Source organism: Pichia kudriavzevii, chromosome 4, assembly GCF_003054445.1.
Source record: "Pichia kudriavzevii chromosome 4, complete sequence".
Taxonomy (NCBI): domain Eukaryota; kingdom Fungi; phylum Ascomycota; class Pichiomycetes; order Pichiales; family Pichiaceae; genus Pichia; species Pichia kudriavzevii.
This window is the reverse complement of record NC_042509.1, coordinates 263,433-288,782: the sequence shown is the minus strand read 5'-3', so window position 1 is coordinate 288,782 and position 25,350 is coordinate 263,433. Positions and strand designations below refer to the sequence as shown.

At 39.2% G+C, this 25,350-nt stretch overlaps 11 protein-coding genes across 11 annotated transcripts; 8 read left to right on the top strand and 3 right to left on the bottom strand.

The window, feature by feature from the left end:
- Window positions 1-9: 9 nt before the first annotated feature.
- On the top strand, window positions 10-4,377 carry C5L36_0D01480 (uncharacterized protein; the record flags this gene model as incomplete). The annotated part of the gene is made up of 1 exon (XM_029467029.1): window positions 10-4,377. One exon carries the CDS (start codon window positions 10-12, stop codon window positions 4,375-4,377), a length of 4,368 nt encoding a protein of 1,455 aa, XP_029322889.1.
- A 379-nt stretch (window positions 4,378-4,756) lies between these two features.
- Window positions 4,757-7,474, top strand: C5L36_0D01470 (uncharacterized protein; the record flags this gene model as incomplete). Its single annotated transcript, XM_029467028.1, has 1 exon — window positions 4,757-7,474. The coding sequence occupies one exon, from the start codon at window positions 4,757-4,759 to the stop codon at window positions 7,472-7,474; it is 2,718 nt and encodes a 905-aa protein (XP_029322888.1).
- A 357-nt stretch (window positions 7,475-7,831) lies between these two features.
- C5L36_0D01460 (uncharacterized protein) lies at window positions 7,832-9,943 on the top strand (the record flags this gene model as incomplete). The annotated part of the gene is made up of 1 exon (XM_029467027.1): window positions 7,832-9,943. One exon carries the CDS (start codon window positions 7,832-7,834, stop codon window positions 9,941-9,943), a length of 2,112 nt encoding a protein of 703 aa, XP_029322887.1.
- Window positions 9,944-10,265: 322 nt separating this feature from the next.
- Window positions 10,266-11,330, top strand: C5L36_0D01450 (uncharacterized protein; the record flags this gene model as incomplete). Its single annotated transcript, XM_029467026.1, has 1 exon — window positions 10,266-11,330. The coding sequence occupies one exon, from the start codon at window positions 10,266-10,268 to the stop codon at window positions 11,328-11,330; it is 1,065 nt and encodes a 354-aa protein (XP_029322886.1).
- Window positions 11,331-11,756: 426 nt separating this feature from the next.
- Window positions 11,757-12,023, top strand: C5L36_0D01440 (uncharacterized protein; the record flags this gene model as incomplete). The annotated part of the gene is made up of 1 exon (XM_029467025.1): window positions 11,757-12,023. One exon carries the CDS (start codon window positions 11,757-11,759, stop codon window positions 12,021-12,023), a length of 267 nt encoding a protein of 88 aa, XP_029322885.1.
- Window positions 12,024-12,204: 181 nt separating this feature from the next.
- C5L36_0D01430 (uncharacterized protein) lies at window positions 12,205-13,773 on the bottom strand (the record flags this gene model as incomplete). The annotated part of the gene is made up of 1 exon (XM_029467024.1): window positions 12,205-13,773. One exon carries the CDS (start codon window positions 13,771-13,773, stop codon window positions 12,205-12,207), a length of 1,569 nt encoding a protein of 522 aa, XP_029322884.1.
- Window positions 13,774-14,025: 252 nt separating this feature from the next.
- C5L36_0D01420 (uncharacterized protein) lies at window positions 14,026-15,531 on the bottom strand (the record flags this gene model as incomplete). Its single annotated transcript, XM_029467023.1, has 1 exon — window positions 14,026-15,531. One exon carries the CDS (start codon window positions 15,529-15,531, stop codon window positions 14,026-14,028), a length of 1,506 nt encoding a protein of 501 aa, XP_029322883.1.
- Window positions 15,532-15,783: 252 nt separating this feature from the next.
- C5L36_0D01410 (uncharacterized protein) lies at window positions 15,784-17,373 on the top strand (the record flags this gene model as incomplete). The annotated part of the gene is made up of 1 exon (XM_029467022.1): window positions 15,784-17,373. One exon carries the CDS (start codon window positions 15,784-15,786, stop codon window positions 17,371-17,373), a length of 1,590 nt encoding a protein of 529 aa, XP_029322882.1.
- A 103-nt stretch (window positions 17,374-17,476) lies between these two features.
- On the bottom strand, window positions 17,477-21,919 carry C5L36_0D01400 (uncharacterized protein; the record flags this gene model as incomplete). The annotated part of the gene is made up of 1 exon (XM_029467021.1): window positions 17,477-21,919. The coding sequence occupies one exon, from the start codon at window positions 21,917-21,919 to the stop codon at window positions 17,477-17,479; it is 4,443 nt and encodes a 1,480-aa protein (XP_029322881.1).
- Window positions 21,920-22,165: 246 nt separating this feature from the next.
- On the top strand, window positions 22,166-23,209 carry C5L36_0D01390 (uncharacterized protein; the record flags this gene model as incomplete). Its single annotated transcript, XM_029467020.1, has 1 exon — window positions 22,166-23,209. The coding sequence occupies one exon, from the start codon at window positions 22,166-22,168 to the stop codon at window positions 23,207-23,209; it is 1,044 nt and encodes a 347-aa protein (XP_029322880.1).
- Window positions 23,210-23,716: 507 nt separating this feature from the next.
- Window positions 23,717-25,261, top strand: C5L36_0D01380 (uncharacterized protein; the record flags this gene model as incomplete). The annotated part of the gene is made up of 1 exon (XM_029467019.1): window positions 23,717-25,261. One exon carries the CDS (start codon window positions 23,717-23,719, stop codon window positions 25,259-25,261), a length of 1,545 nt encoding a protein of 514 aa, XP_029322879.1.
- Window positions 25,262-25,350: the final 89 nt, after the last annotated feature.

Here is a 25,350-nt window from a genome sequence, read left to right as displayed (position 1 = left end):
CGGAGCCATATGAGTGAGAAGAGAGAAAAGATAAAGAAACAGGTACAGTCTTTGTTGAAGGGGGCCAAGAAGGAACTTGTTGACAAGGATTATGATGGATGTATCGAAACCTGTAAAAGCATTCTGAAACTCGACAAGACTAACTTTTTTTGTTATCTCTTTTTGGGTAAATCGTTTGAGGCGAAGAAGAGGCCAGGAGATGCATTGAAGGCATATCAGAAGGCTACAGAGATAGAACCCGATCAAGCTCTTGGATGGAAGGGTCAATTATCGATCAAAGTTGAGGACCCTGACTTTAAATCATTTTTTGAAACGGTATTCTTGTTTACCAAGCTCTTAATATCTAAAAAAGACCCACTCACTGAGGCTGTCAATTACATCAAGGACTACGTCGGAAAACACGGTCTTGATTTTCAGCCTCTGAAAGTATATTATTTAAGGCAAATCACTCCCGGTTTAAGTGAATTGGGTGATTTGATTGGTTACCAAATTGAGAATCCTTCGACTTCCATTGAAGCTCTAATTAAATTGTACAACAATGAGAATTCGACAGAAATAAAGAAAATAAAGGACTCTGTCAAGTTGTCCTTCTCTATAAACATGACGGAAAGCGCCAAGAACGAAAAATATAATGAGAAAATATGGCCACTTCTATCAGAATCAGAGCTCCCTAAACTTTATGAACTGTGGATTGATTTAGAACAGATTGACGAAAAAAGGTACAAGATTCAAAATGAATATTTAGAATTCAAATACAACCTATTATTCATTGCTCCTGTAGTAGAAAAACCCAGACTGAGAGCGGAAATTAAGGACTTGGTTGAGGGTATGGTATTGATCAAATGCCCTTCTGAATTGGCATGGAAAATACACTTTGACTGGCTGGATCCTCAATCACTTGCTGGTCTGGATATTGTTCAAGTTGTTGATTACATCAATTTGTTTGGGAAAAAGAGGGGATTTGGTGCTATTTTATACCTATATTTAATCTCCGATATTTCACCCTTTGAAAAATCAAAAGTTGCAGAATACCTAGCTCCCGGAAAAGAAAAAGCCAAAGGAAAAACCCAGGTTTCAAAATTAGAAACTGAACACCCGGGAAAGTTATTAGAAGACGTGCCAAAAACTGGGGCAAACAACCAAAGTTACGACATTTTTGACGTCACTCCACAAGAAATATTCACTAAAATGCTTTCTAACTTATCTCAAGTGAAAAGCTCTGTCTTATGTTGCAGAATTGTTCTTAGCTATGCCATCCATCTTAAAGATTATGCGTATGCCTTGGATGTCTCTACCGATTTCACTAATGCTTTAGTTTTACTACAGAACAGCAGGGGAATAGTTTTATCTAATTCAAAAATGGAGCAAACTCTAGCTTTGGCAATTATTTACACCTATTATGAAGCTCCAAAGAATTTCCCTAAGGCATTATCTCTATACGATTCCATTTGGAGGAAAGATCCGAATAACACCAAGGTTAAAATCGGTAAGGCATTAATTCTTGTGGAGACCAAAAAGTATGATGAAGCCGCCGAAATTTTTAAGAGTTTGATAACTTCCGATCCAACAGATGTTGATGCCACTCAGGAATACGGTTGGTGCCAGATCCAACTTGGCAACTTTGAGTTGGGAAGAGAATATATAGAACGTGCCATCTCAACTCTTCAAAGTGAGGCGTATTCAAAGAAGAGCTTAAATTTTATGGAAGTTGTTTCAACTCTAAAATACAGATTAGCAATGTCCTACTATATGCAGTTTGATGGTACTTCAGCAAGTCTTCACAATGAAGCAACCTTGAAGGAGTATATAGGTAAATGTTCAAAGCTGCTTATAGAATGTCTAAAAATCTCACCTAATCATGCACCATCATTTACTGCTCTCGGATTGCTTCATTATAACTACTTAGGTAAAAAGGAGCGTGCAATTAAGTTGTTTTACAAGGCTTTCGAACTTGATCCTTCTCAAATAGAAGCTTCTTATAAACTAGCTGAGCATTTCACTTCAATTGGAGATTGGGAAATGGCCGATTTGATCTGCAAATCAGTCACCGAGAATTCTAAGGCAAAGCGCCAATTAAGTTCAAGTTACTCGAATATAAAAGACAAGGCATGGCCTTACAGAGTGTTAGGATGTGCTTCTATGGAATTCAAGGAGGATGTTAAAGCAATCGAATATTTCCAAAGTGCGTTAAGAATGGACTCTTCTGATATTTCTTCCTGGATAGGTTTAGGGGAAGCATACATGTCAAGAGGTAGATTGGAAGCTAGTGTTAAGGTCTTTACTCATGTCATCAAATTACAGTCGGGTGTTCTTGAAAAAGACGTAGAAATTACTCCAGAAATGGAGAAAAAAGCGGATTGGCATGTTGTTTATTTGCTAGCAGTAGCTTTAACGAATATGCTTGAATTTGAAAATAGTATCAGAATACTAACCAATTTGTTGGATACCAACGAAGAGCAAAGAAACAATTCATGCATTCTAACATTACTTATTGAAACCTTGATCCTGAGATGCGATGCGGAAATTGAAAGGGGTGCGATTTTAAGAGCTTCGGACACATTGTTATCAACATTTAGTTATTTATTCCATGCTTTTGATCTTGAAAATAAATCTACCAAACTATGGAAAGCCCTAGGTGATCTATTGAGAATAGCGTTGACAGTCAGATCATCCATATCAAGAGTTCCATTTTCGAAGGTCCATAATTTGGTAAGTAACTTCATGACGGAAAAGGATGAAATGTGGGAACTGGTAAATTTTGAAGAATTTCAAATTGATGATTTGATGAAAAAGGAGAAGTTTCCTGAAGTTTGCCATATTTATTACTCTCTTTCCTGCATCGGAGGGTATTTATGCACTAAAGAAGGCGCCGTGAAAACTTTACGTTCTAGTTTGCTTTTTAACATTGCAATCTCATTTATTTCATGGTACAGAGATTCTCTCCGTGAAAGGTACGTGGACACCTCAATAAGATTATTGAATAAATGTGTCAAATTAGAGCCAGAGAATTCAGAATATTGGAATTGTTTAGGTATAGTGTCAATGGGTAAAAACCCAAAGGTATCACAACACTGTTATATTAAAGCGATCTCTATTGAATCCAAATCGCCAATATATTGGTTTAACCTCGGTATGCTCTATATCAAATACGGAGATTATGAATTAGCTAAGAATTGCTTTACCAGAGCGCAGTCCATTGGTGCCACCAATTGCGTTCCATGGGCAGGTCACGCTTTGATTTGCAAAAAGGCCGGTGATATTGAAAATGCTAGAAATCTTTTCACACATTCTTATGTCTTGTCAAGAGGAACAAATCCATCCATGACGATTTTGTACGCTATCTCTGTATTGGAGGAAATTGTTTCTGAAGGCGACGACGAAAGGAACTTAGAAGCCGTTGAAAAGCTGACTTCAGTTAATTATGGAATGATAAACTATTTGAAGTTATTCCCATCAGATACTTTTGCTCTTGAACTAACCGTTAAAATTATAGAAAGACTCTACTCTTTTAATAGTGGTATTGAATATTCAAAGAATCTGTGCCAGTTATATGAGCAGGAGTACGAGGAAACAGAAAGTGAGAGGATATTGATCAACTATTGTATGGCGAAATGCCAATATTCCAGATTTCTACTTGCAAAGCAAGAGTATGTTAAGGCTTCCGAAGTATGTGATGATGTTGGCTCGTTGTTAGATACAATATCAGATATAACTATGCAAGTTCAAAGATGCATGTTGTCTTGTTTCACTGTTTTCGGATTATCACTATACTTCCAAGGAGATTACGAAAGGTCACTTGAAGAGTTTAGGAAGCTAGTCGATGCCTTCCCAGAGAATGAAAGAATTGTTGTTTTAATATCCCAGGTGCTGTTTGCATCTGGAGATGAGGCTGCAAAACAAGAAGCTATGGATGAATTACTGAACAACATTGCAACGCAAGGCACTTCATTGATAGTCGCAATGACCATTGCTGCTATATCATTGGTTGAAGACTTGACTGAATACATTGATGCAGTCAAGGAAGTTTTGGATCAATTACCTTTAGATACATTAATCAGGGATTCACATCGGGAAATCCCGAAGCTATTGATCATGATATCCAAGAGAATTACAGCCAAACAACCAGGTACAAGGGTCAATAGAACATGGCAGAGAAATGCAGTGTTATTCCCAGGTGACATTTCAGTCTGGAGCCACGTTGACAGTGAAGTTGCACTGGAATTGTCTATCCATACTAAGAAGGACTGTGCGATGGATGTTTCTGATGCTTACGCAAAGGTGAAACGACTTAGAGAGGCACAGAGAAGTATCCTTTTAAGTGGAGGAGTCAACGAGAAAGCACTTGCAGAGCTTTTCTCCCTTGTTGGGAAGGCATGACATCTATATACGTGTTTAGTCATCTAGTTGTAGAAGGAAACTAAAAACTGAAACTTTGTAATATTTTAGAGTCTCAAGATACGAGATGCCTTTTTCGTTTTATGCGTGGTAGAGGCGGCTTGTTATATTTTTTCCTGTATGGTGATCCAGTGTTTCGTATGTAGCTCCTAACGTGGTTGTGGGAAAGCCGGGCGTTTTCCATGAAGTTCCTCTTGTTGTAGCACATACACAACAGGCATACATACACATACACAGACACAGACACAGACACAGACACAGACACATATATACATATACATATATATATATATATAGCCCTTATTGACGTGTGAAGTTAATTCCTCACCAGCAACCCCCCACATCTTAGTTCTGGCTCAGCATGGCGTCTCAACCTGGTGTGAAACAAAGGTGGCTCACAGACAGGGAGGCTGATGGATTGGCACGGATAATCCGTAACTTCTTCATGAAGGCTTCTTCAGTGATAGTGAATGTTCGATCACAGAACGCCTATACCCATCAATTGGAGAAGGAAAAAGAGCTGTCTCCATATCTATCAGATGTGGAACATAACAATTCCTTTGACGTTAATCATGATATTAAATTTAAAAGCAATGTTTTTGCCAACCCCAAATCTACCGTCTCTTCAGCAGAGAAGACCAGCTATAGTTCCAGCCATGTACGAACACAATCGCAAAAGGATATGTGGTTCAATTTGGAAACATCAGCAAGTGACGTTCTTTTAAACTTTGATTTCCATCCCTGGGAGATACGTGACATCACACTACTACCTCCCATGATTATCGAAACCGTACTTGACTTAACGGGAATATCCGAATTTATCCAGCTTTATCTTGAAGACAATATTATTACCACAAAGAAAAAATCCGAGATTGTTCTAGAGAGGTGGCTAATAAAGCTAGACTTAAATAATTATGACAATGAATTGATTGATTTGCCACTGATATACAAAAACTTGATAGTTTTGTTTAGATGTCTTTACACACTCATAGGTTTATTACCAGCTTCTAAATTGACCGAGTCAAATCTACAGGATCGTGTCAAACTGAAAATCCTCAATGGCTCTAAAGCAATAACGTCCAAAGGACGCTTTGGATTGAGTCGACCTTTGGTTAGCAACAAGCCGGAAGTTGACATTGTTGAATCTAAAGACCTCTTACCGGTCCTAACGCCAATCGGATCTCTAGATTTGTCTGTTTCTTACAGAAAGAATTGCAACTTCCGTCTATACGAGAACATCAATATAGATGCTATCGATAAATCAGAAACACATAATTATGAGTCACAGAAGGCTGCACTTGTAAATTCCAAGTTTAAGGCTTCCAATACTTCCATTAATAGCTTGAACATGAAAAGAAGAAGTTCGGCAAGGCCGGGGGTGGGATTCAGGTCCAGATCTATGACTTCTTCCATTTCCATATCTCCTCCAGTTGCACCATTAGCTTCCAATCTAATACTAGGAACATATCCTATACCGGTCAAGCGTAACGATTCCAGTTCCAGTGTCCATTTTTATCACAATAATAGTGGTGATAAAATTGAGCAACTCCAACATGGTTTGATGACGTCCCCGATACCGGGAAAAGCTCCTTCATCAGTGGGATCCAAACTCAGAAACAGTGGGAGTAGGAATAACAGTTTGGAAGGTAAGTTAACAACGACTGCTAATAACGTTGCTGCTCCGTATAACCCGATCCTTCACCATTTTAAGACTAAGAATAAAAACATTATGTCTTCATCCTCTGATATCGAAATAAATAATTCAATTTCTTTAAATGATGATTTGAACAACTTTATGAAACTGCTAGAATCAAAACCAGATTTACGGATCTCAAACAATTCTTCTTCAATATACGAAGACAGTCTAAGTAATTTTAAGGATCTGAAGAAAAACAACGATTTATTTATTGACTCGTCTCTAAAAGATAGCTTTGCCTATTCAAGGTCTATTTCTTCTTCAACCTCCCCCTCAAAACCTCCCCCTTTGGTTGGTGATCAGAACACACTGGACTCCACTGTAAAGTTGTTGCTGGATTCCAAACATTCACAAAATCAAACACAAAGCTTCCAACAAAGCCAATCAGAGCTACATCAACAAACGCAAAAGCAACAGATGGGTAACTCGGGTCAGTCACATAAGATTCGTACCTACAGTCGAAGCAGCAGAGGCAGTAAGGGAAGCCACGGCAGCAGGGACAGCAGAGGAAGCATTGGCTTGATCCATCATCCATCATCTCCTAAGTCAGGAGGAATTACAATTGCAGGAATCGGTGCTACTCCCAATCAGTCAGTGCATTCTGTTTTAAAGGCAAGCGCAACATCCGAAAGTTTTGATACTGTCGCCCAAGCACCATATTCCCTACAGATGGAAAGAGGTGTTTCGTTACCATCATTTTCTCCTCCTATAGATTATGATAAGAACTTTAAAGTTGCTTCTAATGCAGCATCATCAGTTTCACCCACGACTTCACATTTGACCCAGCACATGGCGCTTTCGTCGTCAATGGGTAGAGCCCAATCTCTTTTAAGAAACCTCAGTGGTCAATCTCAGACAAGTTTTAATAGTGGACTCCGGGGAAGAGCAGGATCCGGTAGTTCGGTTACTGGTAGCCAGCTTCGATCTATTCTTCAAAACAGCTTGAATAATGACGCAATTTCGTCTAGATCTAGTCGTAAGTACAGCAGTAGTGATGCAAGCGGGAAGATGACACCACAACAACTGAAGGATATTTCTTACAAACAGGATGTTTTTACAAGTGATGATGATGGTGATGGTATCGATGATATGACGGACGATAGCAAGTCCCGTAAAGGTTCAACTGCCCGCACAAGGAGTAAACGTGCGGAATCATTAAGCAACGTGTTGAATAATCTAAAAAATATGCAGAGAAGACAAAGTATGGTCGTAAAGGGTACCGTTTGTGATGTCGAAGAAGAAGATGAGGAGGGTGGGCATCTTCTCTATCTGGATGACGAAGGTGGCAATAATCAAGAAGGAAAAGAAGAAGAAGAAGAAGAAGAAGAAGATGACGGCCTGTTGTTTGAAATGAGCGACATGCCTTTGTCTAGAGACTTATGAGTCTTCTCATAATATACAATTTTTGTAACTGGTTTTACTAATATCTAATTGTTTGCATAATCCTTATTATTACACATACCAACCCTCCAGTACAAAGGAAGCAAGGAACTGATTTTTTTGATTTATAAATTGGTTTAGAAGAAGTGTGTCTTTTGCAGGTTTAACCTAGAAGGCTTACACTACCATGAAAACGTCTATATTACCCTTTTTGGCGACCAATATTTTCTTGTCGCTGAATTTTTTTTTTATTCAAATGTTGATGATTTAAACTGTTTGCAAAGAAAAAAAATTCTTGATTTGAAAAGTCGATGATCTTCACCCGTAAACTTGATATAGTCTGGTCGTCATTGGAAACTAATGTCCACAACTAAAAAGGCCGTAAAAATACCATCGGAGCTACCGATAACAGCCAAGACACAATCACCACTCTGTTTCCTACATTCTGAAATACTGCGAGCTTATATTGGCGAACAAGGTGCTTATGTTTACTCTGTTTTGCATTCACGCCGTAAGCAAACTATAGGGGAACTTTCTAAAAAAACTGGGTTGTCTATAGGAAGTTTAAAAAAGTTGTTAACTGTTTTAATACAACTAGGATGTGCTGTGTATATTAAGAATGAAAGGACAGGTGCAGTTTCTTATGCACATAACGAAGAAGGATGTTGGAAATTGACCTTTGCAGATGACATTGTTCGTCATATTCGTGAGAAGTTTGGTGACAACCATGCCGGTGTAATGCAGAATGTCCTATTAGGGGGACATGTTACAATTGGTTCTTATGTTAAAGAGATTGAACTCAAAAGTGAAATCGAGATGGTTGAGCAATCATTTCTGGATTTAATTGAGGATGGATGGCTAATTCATGTTAAGGGGATGGATTTCACAACTTTGAGTGAGAACTTTGCCAACTGTGTTCGCCTAGCAAACAGAGAGTTTATGGAAAACAGTAGTCAGTACACAAGAAGTGATGATATGGGAATGGGTGGCGGTGGTGGTAATCCTAGATTCAAGAGTGCAGGTTTGTCGCAGCTAAAGAAAACTATGATTATCAAGGATATTGCCAAAGAAAAATTTTTGAAGCTGTATTATGATAACAGTGGTAAAGAACAACTATATCGTGTTGGCATAAGTAATAATAAAAGAAGCGAAGGAAGCTCCATGACTACATTGTTTAGTGACGACGAAGACGCTGACGAACAGGTTGATGATGGATCCAAAAAATTGAAAAGAATCAATGGGAATATTCCATTGAGTGTTTCATTTGAAAGATATCTAAAATATAGCAGGGACACACACTTGGTGTCCATTAGTAGACATAGGATTGGAAATGTATCTGCCATGGTTTATGAAGTTGTGCTAGACAGAATTGAGAAAAGTACACGTGATATGCGAAATGTTGAGCATATTGTGGATAGGTTAGTTGCCGATGCTAGTGTTGGTGCTGGATCAGCAGGTAGCTCCACATCTGGTTACGATCCTAGTACTGCTCAAGATTTGAAGAAGAGACTCGAGTTAGCTGATCAACAGAAAGGTATGAACTTTGGTGCGGCAGATATTTTGAAGGCACTTTCATTAACAAAAAGATACGAGCTAACTAAAGATGATTTACTTGGCACAATCATGGATAACGAAGAGGATGACGATGTTCAGAACAGTCGGAAGAGAAAACTAGAAGAATCAGAAGCTAATGGATATAAAAAATCTAAATTGAGTAAACTAGCAGCTCAAATCAAAACATTTGATGAAGATGAAGACGAAGAAGAGGATGCTGATGGAAAAAACAACCAAGATAATGGTTTTGATATTAATGGGTCCTCAAGTGAGACAGCGGAACTGCTAAAGCTAATTTTACACCATTTGAAACTATTAACGACCGACACAAAACTGAGTTTTTTGATAGAGACAACCCCGGGACAATTTTATGTCCCCTTCACAGTTCTTCAACAGCAGTTATCAACCTATCATAAGAAGCAGTTGATTAAATGCATATTAGGCAACGCATCATTGCGTGTGTACAATTGCATTGAAAGCAAGAGGCTAGCGGAGGAGAAAACCATTGCAAAGAGCGTATTAATGAAGGAGGGAGATGTGCGTCGTGTTATAGCAACTCTTACACGGTTTGGCCTCATTGAGATCCAAGAGATCCCTCGTACAACTGATAGAAGTGCAATGCGTAGTATTTTTGCTTTTAAATTAAATCGCACATTGAGAAGCTCAAGGATGTTGGCAAATTGTTTGCTCTTCAATGCAGGCGAGGTTCTGTCAGGGGTGGAAGAACGTAAGGATGAAAACAAGATTCTCTTGGCTAAGTTAAGCAGAACTGATGTCAAAGGACACGAATCAGAACTGCTTCTACCTAGTGAACTGGAACAGCTAAACATGATCTCATCTGCGAACCGTGCAGACATGGCACGGCTGCAGAGACTTCGCCATATGGGTGTTCTCTTTTGGTTTACAGAGACTGTGTAGGTTGTCCTTCACCTAAAACGAACAAAAAAAAAAAACCGCCAAATAGTTACATATACTTTTCTTATTTCCTAAACCGGTAAGTAATTGTCGACAGAAACAGTAATCCGCACTGCTCGCACGTGTCAAAACATGTAGCTAAAGACCACCTGTTTAACCAATCAGCAGCGCGGAAAATCTAAAAAATAGAGAGGAAATGCGAAAAAGGGTGTAAAATTCGTCGCTGCTGAAATCATTTGAGGATACTTCAAGTTTAACTTGGAGTTGAAACAGTAGCTGCTGAGTAAACACCAGCATCACAGAATCAGTAATATAGACACATCCAATGTTTTCCAAATCTGTTAGACACTTTTCTACTTCTGCAGCACGTGCAGTTTCTATCAAAACCGTTCCAGGTTCCGCAGAATCTGTCTCCACTCTCAGAGTTTCCATTAAGAATGCAGGTTCCAAGAGTGCACCTGCTGGTTTGGCACACTTATTAGCCACTTCTACCTTCCTTGATACTCCAGAAAAATCTGCACTTAGATTAAAGCGTGAAGCCGAATTAGTTGGTGGTGAATATTCTGCAGAAGTTACAAGAGATGCACTAGTTTTAAAGGCAACTTTCTTGAAGGAATCCTTACCATTCTTTGTCAATTCGTTGGCATCAACTGTTGCACAATCTTCTTTCAAACCACACCAATTGGCAGAAATTGCGGCACCTTTTGCTTCATTTGTCCATCAAACCAAGACTGCTTGTCCAAAGTTCAAAGCCTTAGAAGAATTACATGCAGTTACTTACAGATCCGGTTTAGGTTTACCACTATATTTCGATGGATCCAAGACTTTTGAAGTTAGCGATATTGCTACTTTTGCAAAATCTGCTTTCCAATCCGAAAACGTTGAAATTGTTGGTGAAAACGTTGAATCTGCAGACCTTGAGAAATTCGTCTCTGAATCTGCATTTGCAACCCTACCAACAGGCAACACTGTTGTTGCACAAAAGCAACAAACTTTCTCTGGTGCTGAATCTAGAATTAGACAAGCAGGTAAGACTTCTGCCGTTATCGGTTTTGCTGTTGAAGATGCTGATGCTTTTGAATTAGTTGCAGCAGGTTTATTATCCAACCTCCCAGAATCTATTACTGCATCCGTTGAATCAAAGGTTTTATCTTATGAAGGTTCTAACTTATTCTATTTCGCAGTCACTTCTACTAACGCTGCTGAAGTTGCACAATTCATCACCACTGCGGCAAAAGATCTAAAGAGTGTTGATTTCTCTAAATACTCCAAGCTAGCATCCGCATTAGCAGAAAAGGAGGTTGCATCTAAGCAAGTTTCTGTTCCAAATGATTACAACTTAGTTGTTGTTGGTGATATCGACGCTGTTCCATTAAAGTCCGAACTTTAAGTTAATCTGCCAACAATACCATGAGATAATAAAGATAAAGGATTCTTGAAATTCATCACATTCAATGACGAAACACTGTTTTTATAAATTTACACCTTCCAAAAATTGACCTTCACCTTCCCCCCCCTCTTCTCATCAACTTTTTAACAAACTCATTCATTCATACACCGAAGATACGATGGACGTGCATGCATGTATTCTATAACTTCTACTACATTATTTATAATTTCTATTATTTATTAGTTAAAACTTTCTATGAAGCCTACTTTTCGAACGAGTTTCACACGAATAGACCAGTGTACTCCATAGCAGATTATTTATTCTTAATTTCCTCGCCACAAAAAAAAATGAACGTATTTACTCATCATCTCTTTAGAAGGACTTGATACAAGAGTGGTCTCACATTAGAATAGGTATAGTACATCGATGTCATTTCAACCTGTCAATCCAAAACCGTACCTTAATTCACTCATTGGTCTTAAAGTTTGTGTGAGGCTTAAATTTTCGGGCACAGAATATCATGGTACGCTCGTCTCGGTAGACAATTACATGAATGTTTTGCTTGATAAGGATGTCTGTGAAATTGAGCAACAAGAGCCTGGACAGTCCCCAGACTTGACGAAAGGAACACCATTAAACAATCAAGTGTTTGTACGATGTAACAATGTAATGTGGATTGGGAAAGATGTCTAGACATAATTGGAAAGAAAGCAAACTCTTAGGATAATCTACAAACCATGATTACAAAAACAAAAAACAAAAAACTGTGTACACATGCACGCGTGCATATATATCTATTTAAACATATAAGTTTATGTATCATTAACTAAAGTTACAATTCCTTTTTTAATGCCCTTTGGCTACTCTATTCATTCTAGTGCATAATTTGACGTGTATATTCATCCCAAAAATTTTTGATATTTCTACATCCTATGAAATCCGCAATCCCAAAAATAAGCTCCTTGCGGTCATCTGATAGTTTTAACCCATATGCATTGGCTATACGCCTTAGTTGCTGGATGGGGAGTGACAACAGAACGTATACATTTTGTAGTTCGGGGAGGTCTCCAACATCATTTCGAAAGGCAGGGATTACTTCATATGCTGTTTCGAGTCCCGATCCACGATGCGAGTTGATTTCTCTTGAGAGTCGCTGTTCCAACTGGTTAATTTTGTCTTGCTGTTGCTGTAAAGTTTTCCTCATTACTTCAATAGTAGTACTCATATCTTTGACAAGGCCGGTCAAGCTTGAATTATTATCAGCGCTATTGAACCCTCCTACATTGTCGAAATTAGCCACACGAAAATCTCTTTTATTAGGACTCCCATCCAGAATACCCAATTCATTCCGCTGATGTTTTTGGTTCAGTGTCTCATTATTAGGCGACCCTATCATAGTTGGCATAGAGTTGAAATCCGGAATATCTTGAATCGTGGGTAGCATTCCATTGTCTCTATCAACTTCTTTATCGGTATTATCCATATAGCTTGTCTGTTGATTGAAAAATTGTTGATCAATGGTCATGTACTGTTTTGGAGGTGAGTTGTTGAGGGAGGTTACAACTCCAGGAGTCATATTAGAAAGTTTCAAAGTTGTTGGGGATATTTGCGTTGGCAATGACTGTCGTTTATTCATTGGCGACAACGGCTGTTTTGGTTTGAAACCTCGTTTTTCCCTTTGCTTGTTTAAATCCATCCTGTATATAGGAAGCAAATTCACATTTTTCATGAACTGATCATAATCATTCTGATTTGTGGTTAATGACGATGATTGCATTCCAAGATCACCATTAGTTTGTCGATTTTGCACTTTCAATCTCTCGGATTGACCATTCAATGAAGATTGAAACAAAAGATCCGATTGTAGCTGCTGAGGTACTTGGTATTCAGGTATTGATTTGGTAGAGTATGATATAGGCATTTTTCTATTAGCTTTAGGAGCCGAAATAGTAGTGTATGACATTGACAATTCCTGCTCATTCGAAGCCTCTTGTGAACTTTCTCGTTCATTCTCTGAGGTCGATTCGGAATTATGAAAACCTTTATGATGATCTCTAGCATTCGACAATAAGTTGGATTTACCATTTTTGTTATTGCTATTGTTGTTATTAGTATTATTGCTATTATTATTAGTATTATTAGCACCATTGAGACCGCTAACACTATTTATACTATTGCTGTTGCTGTTGATACTGTTACTAGTGTTTGTACTGCCATCTTTTCGGTTCGATTCAAAGGGGCGACGCGTTGGAGTAGAGTCTGGCTGGTTCATGTTATGACCCCTAGTTAAATGTCGAGCTAAATTTGTTGGACCATTTCTCGAGGAATATCGTAGGGACTTAGAGCAAATTTGACACCTGACATTAGTATATGCGGGGTTCGGGGGTTGTGATGTGTCTTCTTGGAAATGTTCCCAAACCCAACTGTTTGGAGGCCTGGCCATCTTTGCGGTAACAAAGTTATTCAAGATCAACAAAGAAATTCTCCTAGAAGATGACAATCCAAGATATCATCTCCACCTTTAAGTTTTCCCAGCTCCCCCGGAACGTCCCAGCCGTGACTTCAGATGAAAAAAAAATACGAATGCCCTTCACCACCCCACCATTGAAGCTAAAAAGATACTGAGAATCATGCTGGCCGCGTATATCTCGGTGTTTGCATGTCCGGGCATCTCATGTTTATTTGCCGTAAAAAGTTATGAAATCGATGTATGTTTTCTTTTCTCCAAATTCCAGAACTGGTTTCTATACAGCTCCCATTGTTCTCTATTGGCTGTGGAGAACACCCTTGGATTTAGAACAAGGCGGATGTGGTCGACTCCTTTCCTAGGGTTTTTCTTGACACGCAACCTCAGGTAGTTTAGCACCCGTTCCTTGAATGGAACTTTGACTTTCACTAATCGAACGTTTAGTTGTCTTATTCCCTTGTTAGCTGTGACAAAAAATTTACGTGGTCTTGATATTTTGTGTGTGTATTCACCTGTTAAGTAAAACAACAAAAGGGTCATTCCAGTAATGATTGATACGACTCGATAAACGATATTGATTAGAACATATCCTTCCGAGGATTCCTCGTTGTCCATAGGGCTGATGCTGGTACTGTCCAGCTTGGTATTACAAATTGTAGTTGTTGAACCTAGCCCGTGGTTGCCTTCTTCCTCTCCATTTAGTTGTGTTGGGAACTTTGGAAACCCTACGCATACAAAACTAGCGTCACACGGACTTGGGGTTGGAAGCACACTTACAGAGGTATCACCGTCATTTGTCCCAAAGCCAGTAGGCCAATTAGTGGTGTTTTCGTGTTGAACGTAGATAGAGTTGAAAATGCCATGGTATGTAGAAAGTGAAAACACCACCACCAATATAACCACAAATATGCTATATTTGAGTCTCAAATTTTGCTGTTCAATGTACTGTTGTCTCAAACTCTCTTCTAATATAAGTAAGTTTTTAAATATTTGGGAAGTAGTGTCATCATTTTTCTTATCTTTGGATTCTGACCTCATTCCTCCTCTATCTCTTGAATCACTACGTGAACCGCTTCGTGACCTGTGTCTGGAAACGGGAGTATATTGGGAACCTGTATCCGAAGAAAAACCGCTCGATTTAGTTTTATAAACTATTCCATCCTCAACCGATTTTCCATTTTGAAGTTCTCCAATGTTCATTCCATTATCTAGTCTTTGGTTCCTTAACTTTTTGGAATATTTAAGAGTAGGAGATGCAGTGATGTCTGTATCACTTTCACTGAAAACAGAACCAGAATCATAACTTGCACCTGATGCATAACTTTCATAACCTTCTGATCTATTTGACACGTCACTGGTTCTTCTCAATCTTGGCGTAGGCTTCGACGAATGACTCCTAGATCTTGAGAAATAGGAGTCTGACGACCTGAAGATGCTCAGGTCTAAGCTCTCCTTGGACTTGTTTTGTGCAACAGGTGTAACAGGAAGCTTCGGATTTGGATCTTCATTTTTCGAATTTTCATTCTCTTGTTCTTTGTGCAATGTCCCATCCAATGCAAAGAAGTCAATTTTTTCATTAGTAGTTGGTACCATTACCGGTAGAACTAAGCCAGGGGAATTTGGTGGCGACTGTAAATCCTCAATATCGTCAATTTGGTCTTGACCAATTTCCATGCCCATACCAATTTCTATTGGACAATTTTCATTGTCTCTAGTTTGACCCCGTGTATCCATACCTTTCAATTTAACGACTAAGATCTAGATGTAAGGTCTATCTGACACCTCTTTGCAGTAACTATTTGACAATGACAAGCTAGAAAAAAAAATTCTACTGAGCCAACTGGCTTCTTGGTAATCCCAAGAGTGATTTTTCTCGTTTCTGATGTGTTCCCTTTCTCGATACATAATTTCACAATGGAAACTTACCTGTAACTTGGTCAATATATTATAATGGCAGTAAAATAAACCAGAAATTGTTACACTGATATGTTGACATATATGGACTTAGTCCAGCAATGCTTTTACTCTAAGACAGGCTGGAGCTGGGACAACACTTATGAGCATATACTATCTACTCCAAACAATTTATTGAACTTTCCAATTCCAAATGGGTTCAACGTTTTTGTCTCAAGCAGGAACACAGACTTCAACTTTAGCTCCATTAGCATCTCTCAAGTTGATAGACTATCCGGATCTCTGTCTTATCTTAGTTCATCAGTTAATTTGGACGAACATTACAGAAACTCGAAAGCCTTACCTATAAACAGTGTTGTTCAAGGTTACCGAGACTTAGATTCTAGGGATATAAAAGGAAATATCTATACAGAGAAACCATTTATGATTTACGGAAAGATGTATTTTCCATCTAAGCTTTTAGAAGGTATGATAATAAAAAGATTCAGGCCTGATTTGCAGCTGATTGTCAAATTCATCAATACACCGAAGTTGAACAAGTTGACAAACCCAACAACAATATTCACCATTTATTTACAACGACAAACGGAGAATAGCTCCCATGATTTTATCTACTCAACCAGGGAACATCTATTTGGATTCAGATGTTTGTATCATTTTGATATTTTGAATTCTAGCCCAAAGTTGAGTGTTGTAGGTACACCATACTCTACACAGACGGATGTGAAACCTACTGAAAACAAGTGCCCGTCAAAGTTATCAGCCGGTTGTGAGCTATGGTATTCGGCAGGATCAGTCAGTCCCGGCATTAGTATTGCTGCCAGATACACTACATATATTGATACAATGCGATATCTAATTGATAATCTGCCTACTTATACACCAGCCTTTATTAACTCCAACTTCCATCCATACTTAAATCCTTACAGTAACGGTAGCAAGCAGGTGATACTTTCAATACCTTATGCTATTTCGACGATTCATCCTCTAACGTTTACTATGGCAATAAACCCCTTATTGGGTACTCTCGAGTCTACTTACGCAATAAAGAGCGAAGCAAAGTATACAAGGGATACCTACCATGGAAACAAGGATATTTCTTACATGGGGAAAATGGGGTTTGTATTTAGTTCAAAATACCAATTCAACATTTATTCTTACGAGTCAGACTTAATTTTGGGTGCACAACTTTTGAGATCTAAAATTCTTACCTGGAATAATAAAGAAAAGAACTTGAAAGATGGTGACTATAAAGAGACTCATCTAATCCCACAAAATAAGGGGCTTGAACACAGCTCTGATATACAAGTTCCGAAACAAAAAAATGCTCTTGATATAACTAAAATCAGCCAGCATAATGTGGTTTACAAAGTATCTGAGCAAGAATTCAATGAGAACAATACTGCACCGGCAACGCTTGATGATGTGAATATTATCGTTGAGGACAGAACTGATCTACACCCCCAAATGTCGGAAGCCGACGAAGATTATATATCAAGTCTCAAGCTGAGTGGAAGTATAGGTAAGAAGAATCTCCGTCTCTCGTGGGAAGGCAAATTTCATGATTGGATTGTTAGTTCTGGCGTTTCAATGGATATGAAAGGGCAGTCTGCGTCTCCACGAGTTTTGAAATACGGTATTGAATTCTGCTACAATTCTTAAGTACAATGATAGTTATATTCAGTTAAACAGTAACTTATCCACTTTAATACTTTTAGACTCTATTTATACGTACGGCCTACTCTTCTATAGATAAGTATATTTTTTAGGTGTTCGCTTTTGATAACTCACTTGGACTGTTGCTTGAAACTTTCACGCTTGCTTCATTTTTGATGCATGAGATCGGATGGTTATTTTCTGGTAAAGAATCTTTATAAGAATTAGAGTGTTCATCATCTGCATGCTTGGAATCTCCATTTTTTTCTGCAATTACTTGACTGTTCTCTTTGCCACTAGGATTTGATCTTGAATCTTCTTCTACTTTTGATTGGGCAATATTCTCAGATTCGCCTGTTTGGGGTAATTTCATCCTTCCGTAATCACTTGTATTCTTAGGAGCATTTTCATTTTGTGTAAGATTTGAAACTATAAATTCATTTTTAATCTGTTTAACCAAGTCTTTGGTCAATGAAGAAATACAACTTAAAGAGTTGGCTGTAGTTTTTTCATTGACCTTATCACCCACTTGCTCAGCATCTTTTGTTTTCTCACCACTTTCTGTAACCTTAGATGGTGAGGATATAGGTTCACTAATGGATTGGAATACTGGTTGCAGGTTCATGTTGCTAATCCGGTTATTTTTGGCCTCCTCTGTTGTGCTTATGGGACTATTGGGTACACTATTTATATCCACCAGTTCGCATTCATCTGTCCTTGCGTTGGTGTCTTTCTCAATGAATTCATTTGGGTCGTTACCATCAAAATAATTGACAGACCTTCTGTTCCGCCTGGTTCTACCCTTAACGCTTTTAAGTTCAGGAACAATAATTTCTACAGGTTCGTCCTTCTCTTCCTCCTCTGCGGCGGCCAACTCTAATGTCACAGGACTTTCAAAAGCATCGGTGTTATCTGTTTCTTCAGTAATAACTTTTTCCTCCTGTTTAGAATCTTTCTGTTCTTTCTTCACGGCAATAAGGTCTTCGACTGTCTTCAGCAAAACATCTTCTGTATTTTGGGCCATTATACTATTATCCAACTGGAGTTTATTAAATGCCATATGAAGAATGTTCTCTTCAATTGAATTTTTCACGACTAATCGAGTAACTTGGACATCCTTTGTTTGTCCCACTCTATGTGCACGATCTTCTGCTTGTTTATCATCATGCGGGTTCAATGATTGATCATAGATAATGACATTTGTGGCACACACTAGATTGATTCCAAAACCACCTGCTTTTGTACTTAGCAACATAACAGGAATAGTTTTATCCTCATAAAATGTGTCAATAATAGTTTGTCTAGAATCCACAGCGGTAGCACCATCTAAGCGCAAAAATTTCCATCCATGTAGTGAAAGAACCTTCTCAAGAATATCCAACATTTGTGTGAAAAGTGAAAAGACCAACACTTTTTCCCCTTTTTCAATAATTTTGCTTAACATGTCTACTAGGACCTTAGTTTTCCCGCTGTTACTATATACTTGTTGCTTCAAAACAAACTTTCCTAATTCATTCGGATACTGATGGCATAACTGAGAGAGTTCAAAATCAGACATCACTTGCATGTCTTCAAAGATGTAAGTTTCATTGGCATCCATATAGTCCTCGTTTTTCATTATAAGTCTTGCCATGAGCTTCAACATCTTGTCTGTATATAATCTCCTGAATAATAAGGGATGCATACATGCCTTTCTAAGTGCCATTAACATATTCACATTCTTTTTAGCAAGATGCGGGAGTTTCTTGAGTTCTTCATCAGACAACAACTTTCTTCTATCTCTTTCAATTCTGTAAGTATTGACCTCATCGAGTTCTTCTTGATATATTTTTACTTGTGCAGGTACAAGTTCACAATATTCAATTGCAGTATGCTTCTTTGGCAACTCTGTCATCACTTGGGCCTTAGTTCTGCGTAAAACAAATGGCGACATCATAACTTTAGCTTTACTAATGGCTTGTTCAGACATCAAAGGATTATAGTTTTTACCTTGAATTTGTTCATTTTCAACTTTAGTTGATGCCCTCTTATCAAATAACAGCTGTAGTTTAGACATCTTGGATCCAAAAACCTCCGGTAAAATAAAATCAAGCAAGGAAACTAATTCTTTTAAATTGTTTTGCAATGGGGTACCTGTTAACAATAGACGGAAATTTGCTCTTAATTTTGTAAGCTTCTTGTACCTGTCACTGGTTGCATTCTTTAACATATGTCCTTCATCATAAACAATGACATTAAAGTTCAAGGTTTGCAGAAAAGGCCCGTCAATCTTACCCACTGTCAAATTATATGTTGTGATGACAACGTCATAATCATCATCCTCGTACAAAACATTCCTTAACTCTTCTCGCTCATCCAAGGATCCATAGTATGGAATCACCTTTAATGTTGGAGAAAACTTTTCAAATTCACGTAACCAATTTTCAAGGGTTGAAGAAGGAACTACAATCAAATGAGGCCCTCTATATTTCTTCTTCTTCAAGTGTGACAAAAATGCTATAACTTGTGCAGTTTTACCTAACCCCATTTCATCAGCTAATATACAAGATAAACCCTTCTGGAAAAGTAAATGGATCCAGTTAATACCAACTTGTTGATAATCTTTTAGGGATATCTCATCGGACAGAAGAACAGGCTTTCTTTTAAAGTAACCAATCTTATCTGGAACTTTAGAATTGTCAATGTTGGATTTGTAACGTGGTCTAAAACCCGAGGTACCAAAGTCATCATCATGTTCAGAGCCATCAAGTTTAAATTTCTTGTATTTCTTCTTAATCACAACAACATCATCATCATCTTGGTCAATATTATCACTGGCGCTTCCACTATCATCACCACCATTCTCTTCGTCACTTTCGTCTGTGGCAATATCGACATTTGTGATTGCTAATTCACCATTTAGGTTTTTCCCTTTTAAGTTGACGCCCCATTTTCTTATTTCTGACGTAATGGACTTGCTATAATCAAAACACTGTTTTAGCAAAGTGTCGATTGCTGAATAAGCAGTCAACTTCTCTCCAATCAATTCTATATGCCTTTCGTTTGGAGACTTTGCAAATTTAGATAACTTCCTACCCATGGAAACATCAACTTTCAAGATACTACTTATAGAAGTGTAAGGTCTGTTTTGCACATAAACTGTAGCTTGCTCTGGAGTCATATTGCTTAAATCAATTATATCTCTGACATCTGCATTATTGAACAGTTTGATAATTTTTTGATCGATATTCAGATACTTGTCTTCATCAGCCATGAATTCAGGTAGATTGAATTCGTCATTGTATTCAACAACCTGTCTTCTCTTTTGTTGCCTATCTTGTCGGCCTATACCCGTTCTTGGCCTTGAGTATGGATCATAGTCATCATCATCTTCATATCTTCTCTTGCTTCCACGACGGTTAGGAGGTGCCACTTCATCATGAGAATCATCCGATTCCACCAACTCAACCAAGCTTTCATCGCTACGATCATCATCATCATGACCTTCTTTTTCTTCTTCTTCTTCGGACGTCTCACCTTTCAGTGTTTTGGTATTACGATGTTTACTCAATCTATTGCCAACATACTGTGCTCTAAGTGATTTCTTAGTATTGTCCAACTGAACTTTCGAGGACTTGATAGACTCTCTTTCAGCCCTTTGTCTTGCCAAGGCACGCTCGTACTCAATCTGCTTAGATTTCTTTTCTTCAATCAACCTGGCCTTTTCTCTCAATCTACTCTCCCGTTCCAGTCTTGCATCTCGCAACTTTGGCAAACCCTTCCTATTGCTGATAGGAACATCTGCCCTAACAGGAGACGATAAAATCAGTCTACCCCGTTTATTAGCATCGCTTAGTGATGCCAATCTCTGAGACTTGATGGAATTAGAGCTTTTTGATCTAAAAGAAGGTTCAAGTTTCCTTAGGTAACGCATGGCATCTCTGAGGGTTTTCTCCGATTTCAAGGCAGACATAATTGTAGTTGCAGGAATATCTGGGAAAGTCCTCTTTAGCTCTCTGTAATCAGAGCTTATAGACGGTTTTGGTGACTCTTTTTTCGGATTGTAAGAAAATGTTTCACGTAAACTCGTTAGCCTAGTTGTTGGTTTACCTATTGGGGAGGAGTCCAATTCCATAGAATGAACGTTTCTTGGATTGCGGTGAGGAGAGGAATCTGGAACCTGTATTGGACTATCACTCTCACTGTCTTCATCAGATACTTCAACAACCTCTTCTCTTGCAGATTTCTTTACGTTCTGCTTTTTAGTAGTTGGTCTTTGTAAACGAGGTATGATATCAACTTTGGAAAACTTTGAGTCTTCAACACCATCCTCACTATCAGCAGATTCCTCAGCGGATTCGGAGACATGTCTCTGTTTCCCAGAAACTTTTGCTCTTTCTTGTCTCGTTTGGCGAACGGTGGATCGTCTATCCATTCTACTTTGAAATGCACTTTCCACATCACTTTCACTGTCGCTTTCATTGTTAGATGAGTCTCCAGCTGAGTTTTCCTGACTCGATGAAAGTAGTTCTATAACATCGTCCGCTCTGATCTTTCTACTTCTTCTTTGCATCTGTATTTATGTGGAAGACTCGAAAATAAACAAAGACAACAAACAGAACTAAGAATAAAAAGGTAAAAGTAAAACAAAAGAAAAGAAAATGAATATATCCAAGGGACAAAACGTTCAATTTTTTTTTTTTTCGTGTCTGTTACTCGTGTTGGTGGCTCAATAATACTTTTACGTAGATGACACTATGGATCAACGTGCTCTTCACACTCCTGATCTATGTTGCAGAAACATTGACGAACCACACATATGTATCTAGTGTATAGCTGTGGGTCCAATGGGAATGGACAGCTGGGGCTAGAGCATGAGAACGATGTAGCCACTCCGGAAATTGCGTTTCAGTCATCACTGCCATTGAAGAGCATATCATGTGGCGGTAATCATACTGCTCTTCTAATGGAAAATGGAGATGTTTATCAAACTGGTCTAGTCAATGGACGAAAGACGCACAAGTTTGAGTTGACGCATAAAGATATTAGCGGTGTTGTTGCTGGATGGGACTGCACTTTGAAGATTACAAGGACTGGGGCCGTATACAACAATGACGATACCAAAATATGGCAAGGTCCAAGCGACGTGAAGTTTACAATTGCCAATTTGGACAGTTTTATTGTTGGCTACGACTCTGGTCAAGTAGTATGTTCTGGAAACAACAAAAAGGGCCAGCTTTTGGGAGATGACGTTGGTGGCAAGACCGTTGAGGGATTCCAAGAATTGACATTTAACGAACTACCGTTTAGCAATGTCACTCTGGTCAAGTGTTGCTTAGGACGTGATTTCTCTCTGTTTGTGCTCTCAGACGGGACCAGCCAGTATCTTGCAATGAGGGGGAAAAGCGATAGGTATGGACTATTAGAAAAACTACAGACTATGGTAGGTTCTGGAGCACTCAGGGGAGAGTTGGGGGTCAACAAGACCCGGTGGTTCAAAATTGCCCCCGATGTTACAGTAGTGGCCCTCAAGAGTATGTGGAGCTCGGTACATCTCCAATACACCAGGGGGAATGAAACCCGTTTCTGCTCTGTTGGGAACAACGTCTACAGACAACTGCTACAAAGAGCAGAACATGTGTGGGACTTCCAAGTCGGTACAGAACATGGAGTAACAGTCTCCGAAAACCGCAAGGAAGCCCATGCCTGGGGATGGGGCGAACATGGGAATTGCGGTGTACAAGGTATCGACAACTGCGGAGAGCTCACCTTGCTCTACACTTGTGCAGCCGACGAAACCATTCAACAGGTGTATGCTGGCTATGCCAGTACATGGATAGTTGTATATAAAGAAGACCAATGAGGCCTCCACGTAAGCGCTCCCATTGGCAAAGGTATATATATATATATATATATATAAGTGAGAAGGAGACACGTGTTTCCTCCACCAAACGAATGAATTTGAACAATTGTCACATAGGTACTTCCCCATATTCATCTATGTCATGCAAGGATCTGAGACCGATGCCACGAACGATGGAAAATATGTTCTACGTGTTCGATCTAGGACCAAAGTATCAGGACCGTGACTACTGATATACGCCACGGTTCCTTCTTAGCAGTCCTTGTGAAAGCAAGAAAGAAGAAAAAACAACAGGTTTGAAAAGAACCACTACAGTTTTCAAGAAAGAAACAAAATACACAATTTCTGCAATTCTTGATCAAAAGAAAAAAAAAGAAAAAAAATACACGCACAAAATTCCTCGTTTCTCTGAAAGAAAGCATTTGCACATGGAAAAGTCAGGGTTATTTTGTTTTTGTGAATATGCTATGAATGTGGAAACTATATTTGCTTTAGGTGGATCACACAATGGACAACCACAGTGAAATGGCAACGGCAACTGCCGTGGAAGTTGCCCACGAGGGCGTTGTGGCGCCTCCACACGAGCAAGGTATCGAGCAAACAGCCGAAGCATTGAACCAAGAATTATCACAAGATGCACAAGATGTACAGGAAGAGCAAGGACAAGACTTGTCTACAGTGGTGGTTCCCAATTCACTCCATCTCTCTGGGGTGGACGACTTGAGTACCGAGCAGATCAAAGAATACATAGATTTGCACATCAGGCCAGGCTATAGTTTCACGAACCGATCCAAGTATGCGTATTTAGAGTACAGGATCAATTGGATCAACGACCATGAGGTGAATATAGTGTTTGACCATAACGAGAACACCGAGAGACGTAGGGGGAGAATAAGTGAGATTGAACGCAGACGAAACCAGAGAAATACAAGGAGAGGCGACACTGGTGACAGAGGTGCCGATTTGATGGATATCATCAACGGTGTGGATTCAAATGGGCAGGGTGAATCAGACGAGCCTTCAATTCCGCCACATCTCCAGGAGAAAGAGACAGAAGCTGCCATGGATGTGGAAATGGGCGCATCTGCCAACGAAATGTTTGCTGGAATAAACAACGAAGAAATCAGAGGTGCCTCTGATGCCATTCTGTTACTGACGGATTATACGAACATTCGTAGAGAACATCCTCAATTTGCTGCATTGACAATGGAGGAACAATTCACGACTGTCGATGAGGCACCCAAGTTGCAAAATAGAAAATGCTGGAATCTCGTATTGGACAACAATGGCAAGGTGATCAAAACCGAAGAAGCCACTAAATTATACAATTATTTTGAGCTTATTGCATTACAGGACCTAGAAGAAGGCCAAGAGATGAGCGAGGAGGCACGTTCTGCACATGAGATTGTTGATTCGTCGACAGATACCCAATCGTTCCCAGAGGAGTATCGGGTGATTCATTTGGAAGTCAGATACAGCACTCCCCTAGACAAGAAGGTCAAAAATTCCAGGCAATACTCGAGGTACTATTTGCTGCATGGCGAGCCCGATGAGATACATCGTCAGCCGGAAGCACGGGAGGATTTCAGTGGCCGAAACCGGAGAGTCCACGAGCCGGACTTGATTACTGGAGAGAAGCCCGAGACGCAAGGTTTATTGGGGTACAGTGGAGACAGACGGGAGGAAGATGTGAGAGATATCAGAGAGGACTTTGAAGATTACGACAGTGAGTATACTGACAAATGGAACAGCAATCTCTACTACCAACAGCACTCTAACTACAAAGACCAGTACAGAGATAGTTACGGGCCTGAGGACAGAGACAGGGCAAGGCATAGAGGTAGAGGTAGAGGTAGAGGGAGAGGAAGAGGAAGAGGTGGAGATGGGTACAGAGATGGGTATATGGCTGCTGGAAGAGGAAGAGGAAGAGGAAGAGGTAGAGACAGATACGGTGGTGTTCAAAAGTCGACGCACGCGTCAAGAAACAACCACCGTAATATGAACGGGAACATGGAGGACTTGTTCCCGGACTTTGTACCGAAACACCAGTAGTTTGTACGGAAGCAACGGTAGCTATATTTACAGTAACTGTGTAATGTCAGAAACACAACAGTGTGGTTCTAGTAATTTGTAGTTGTAAA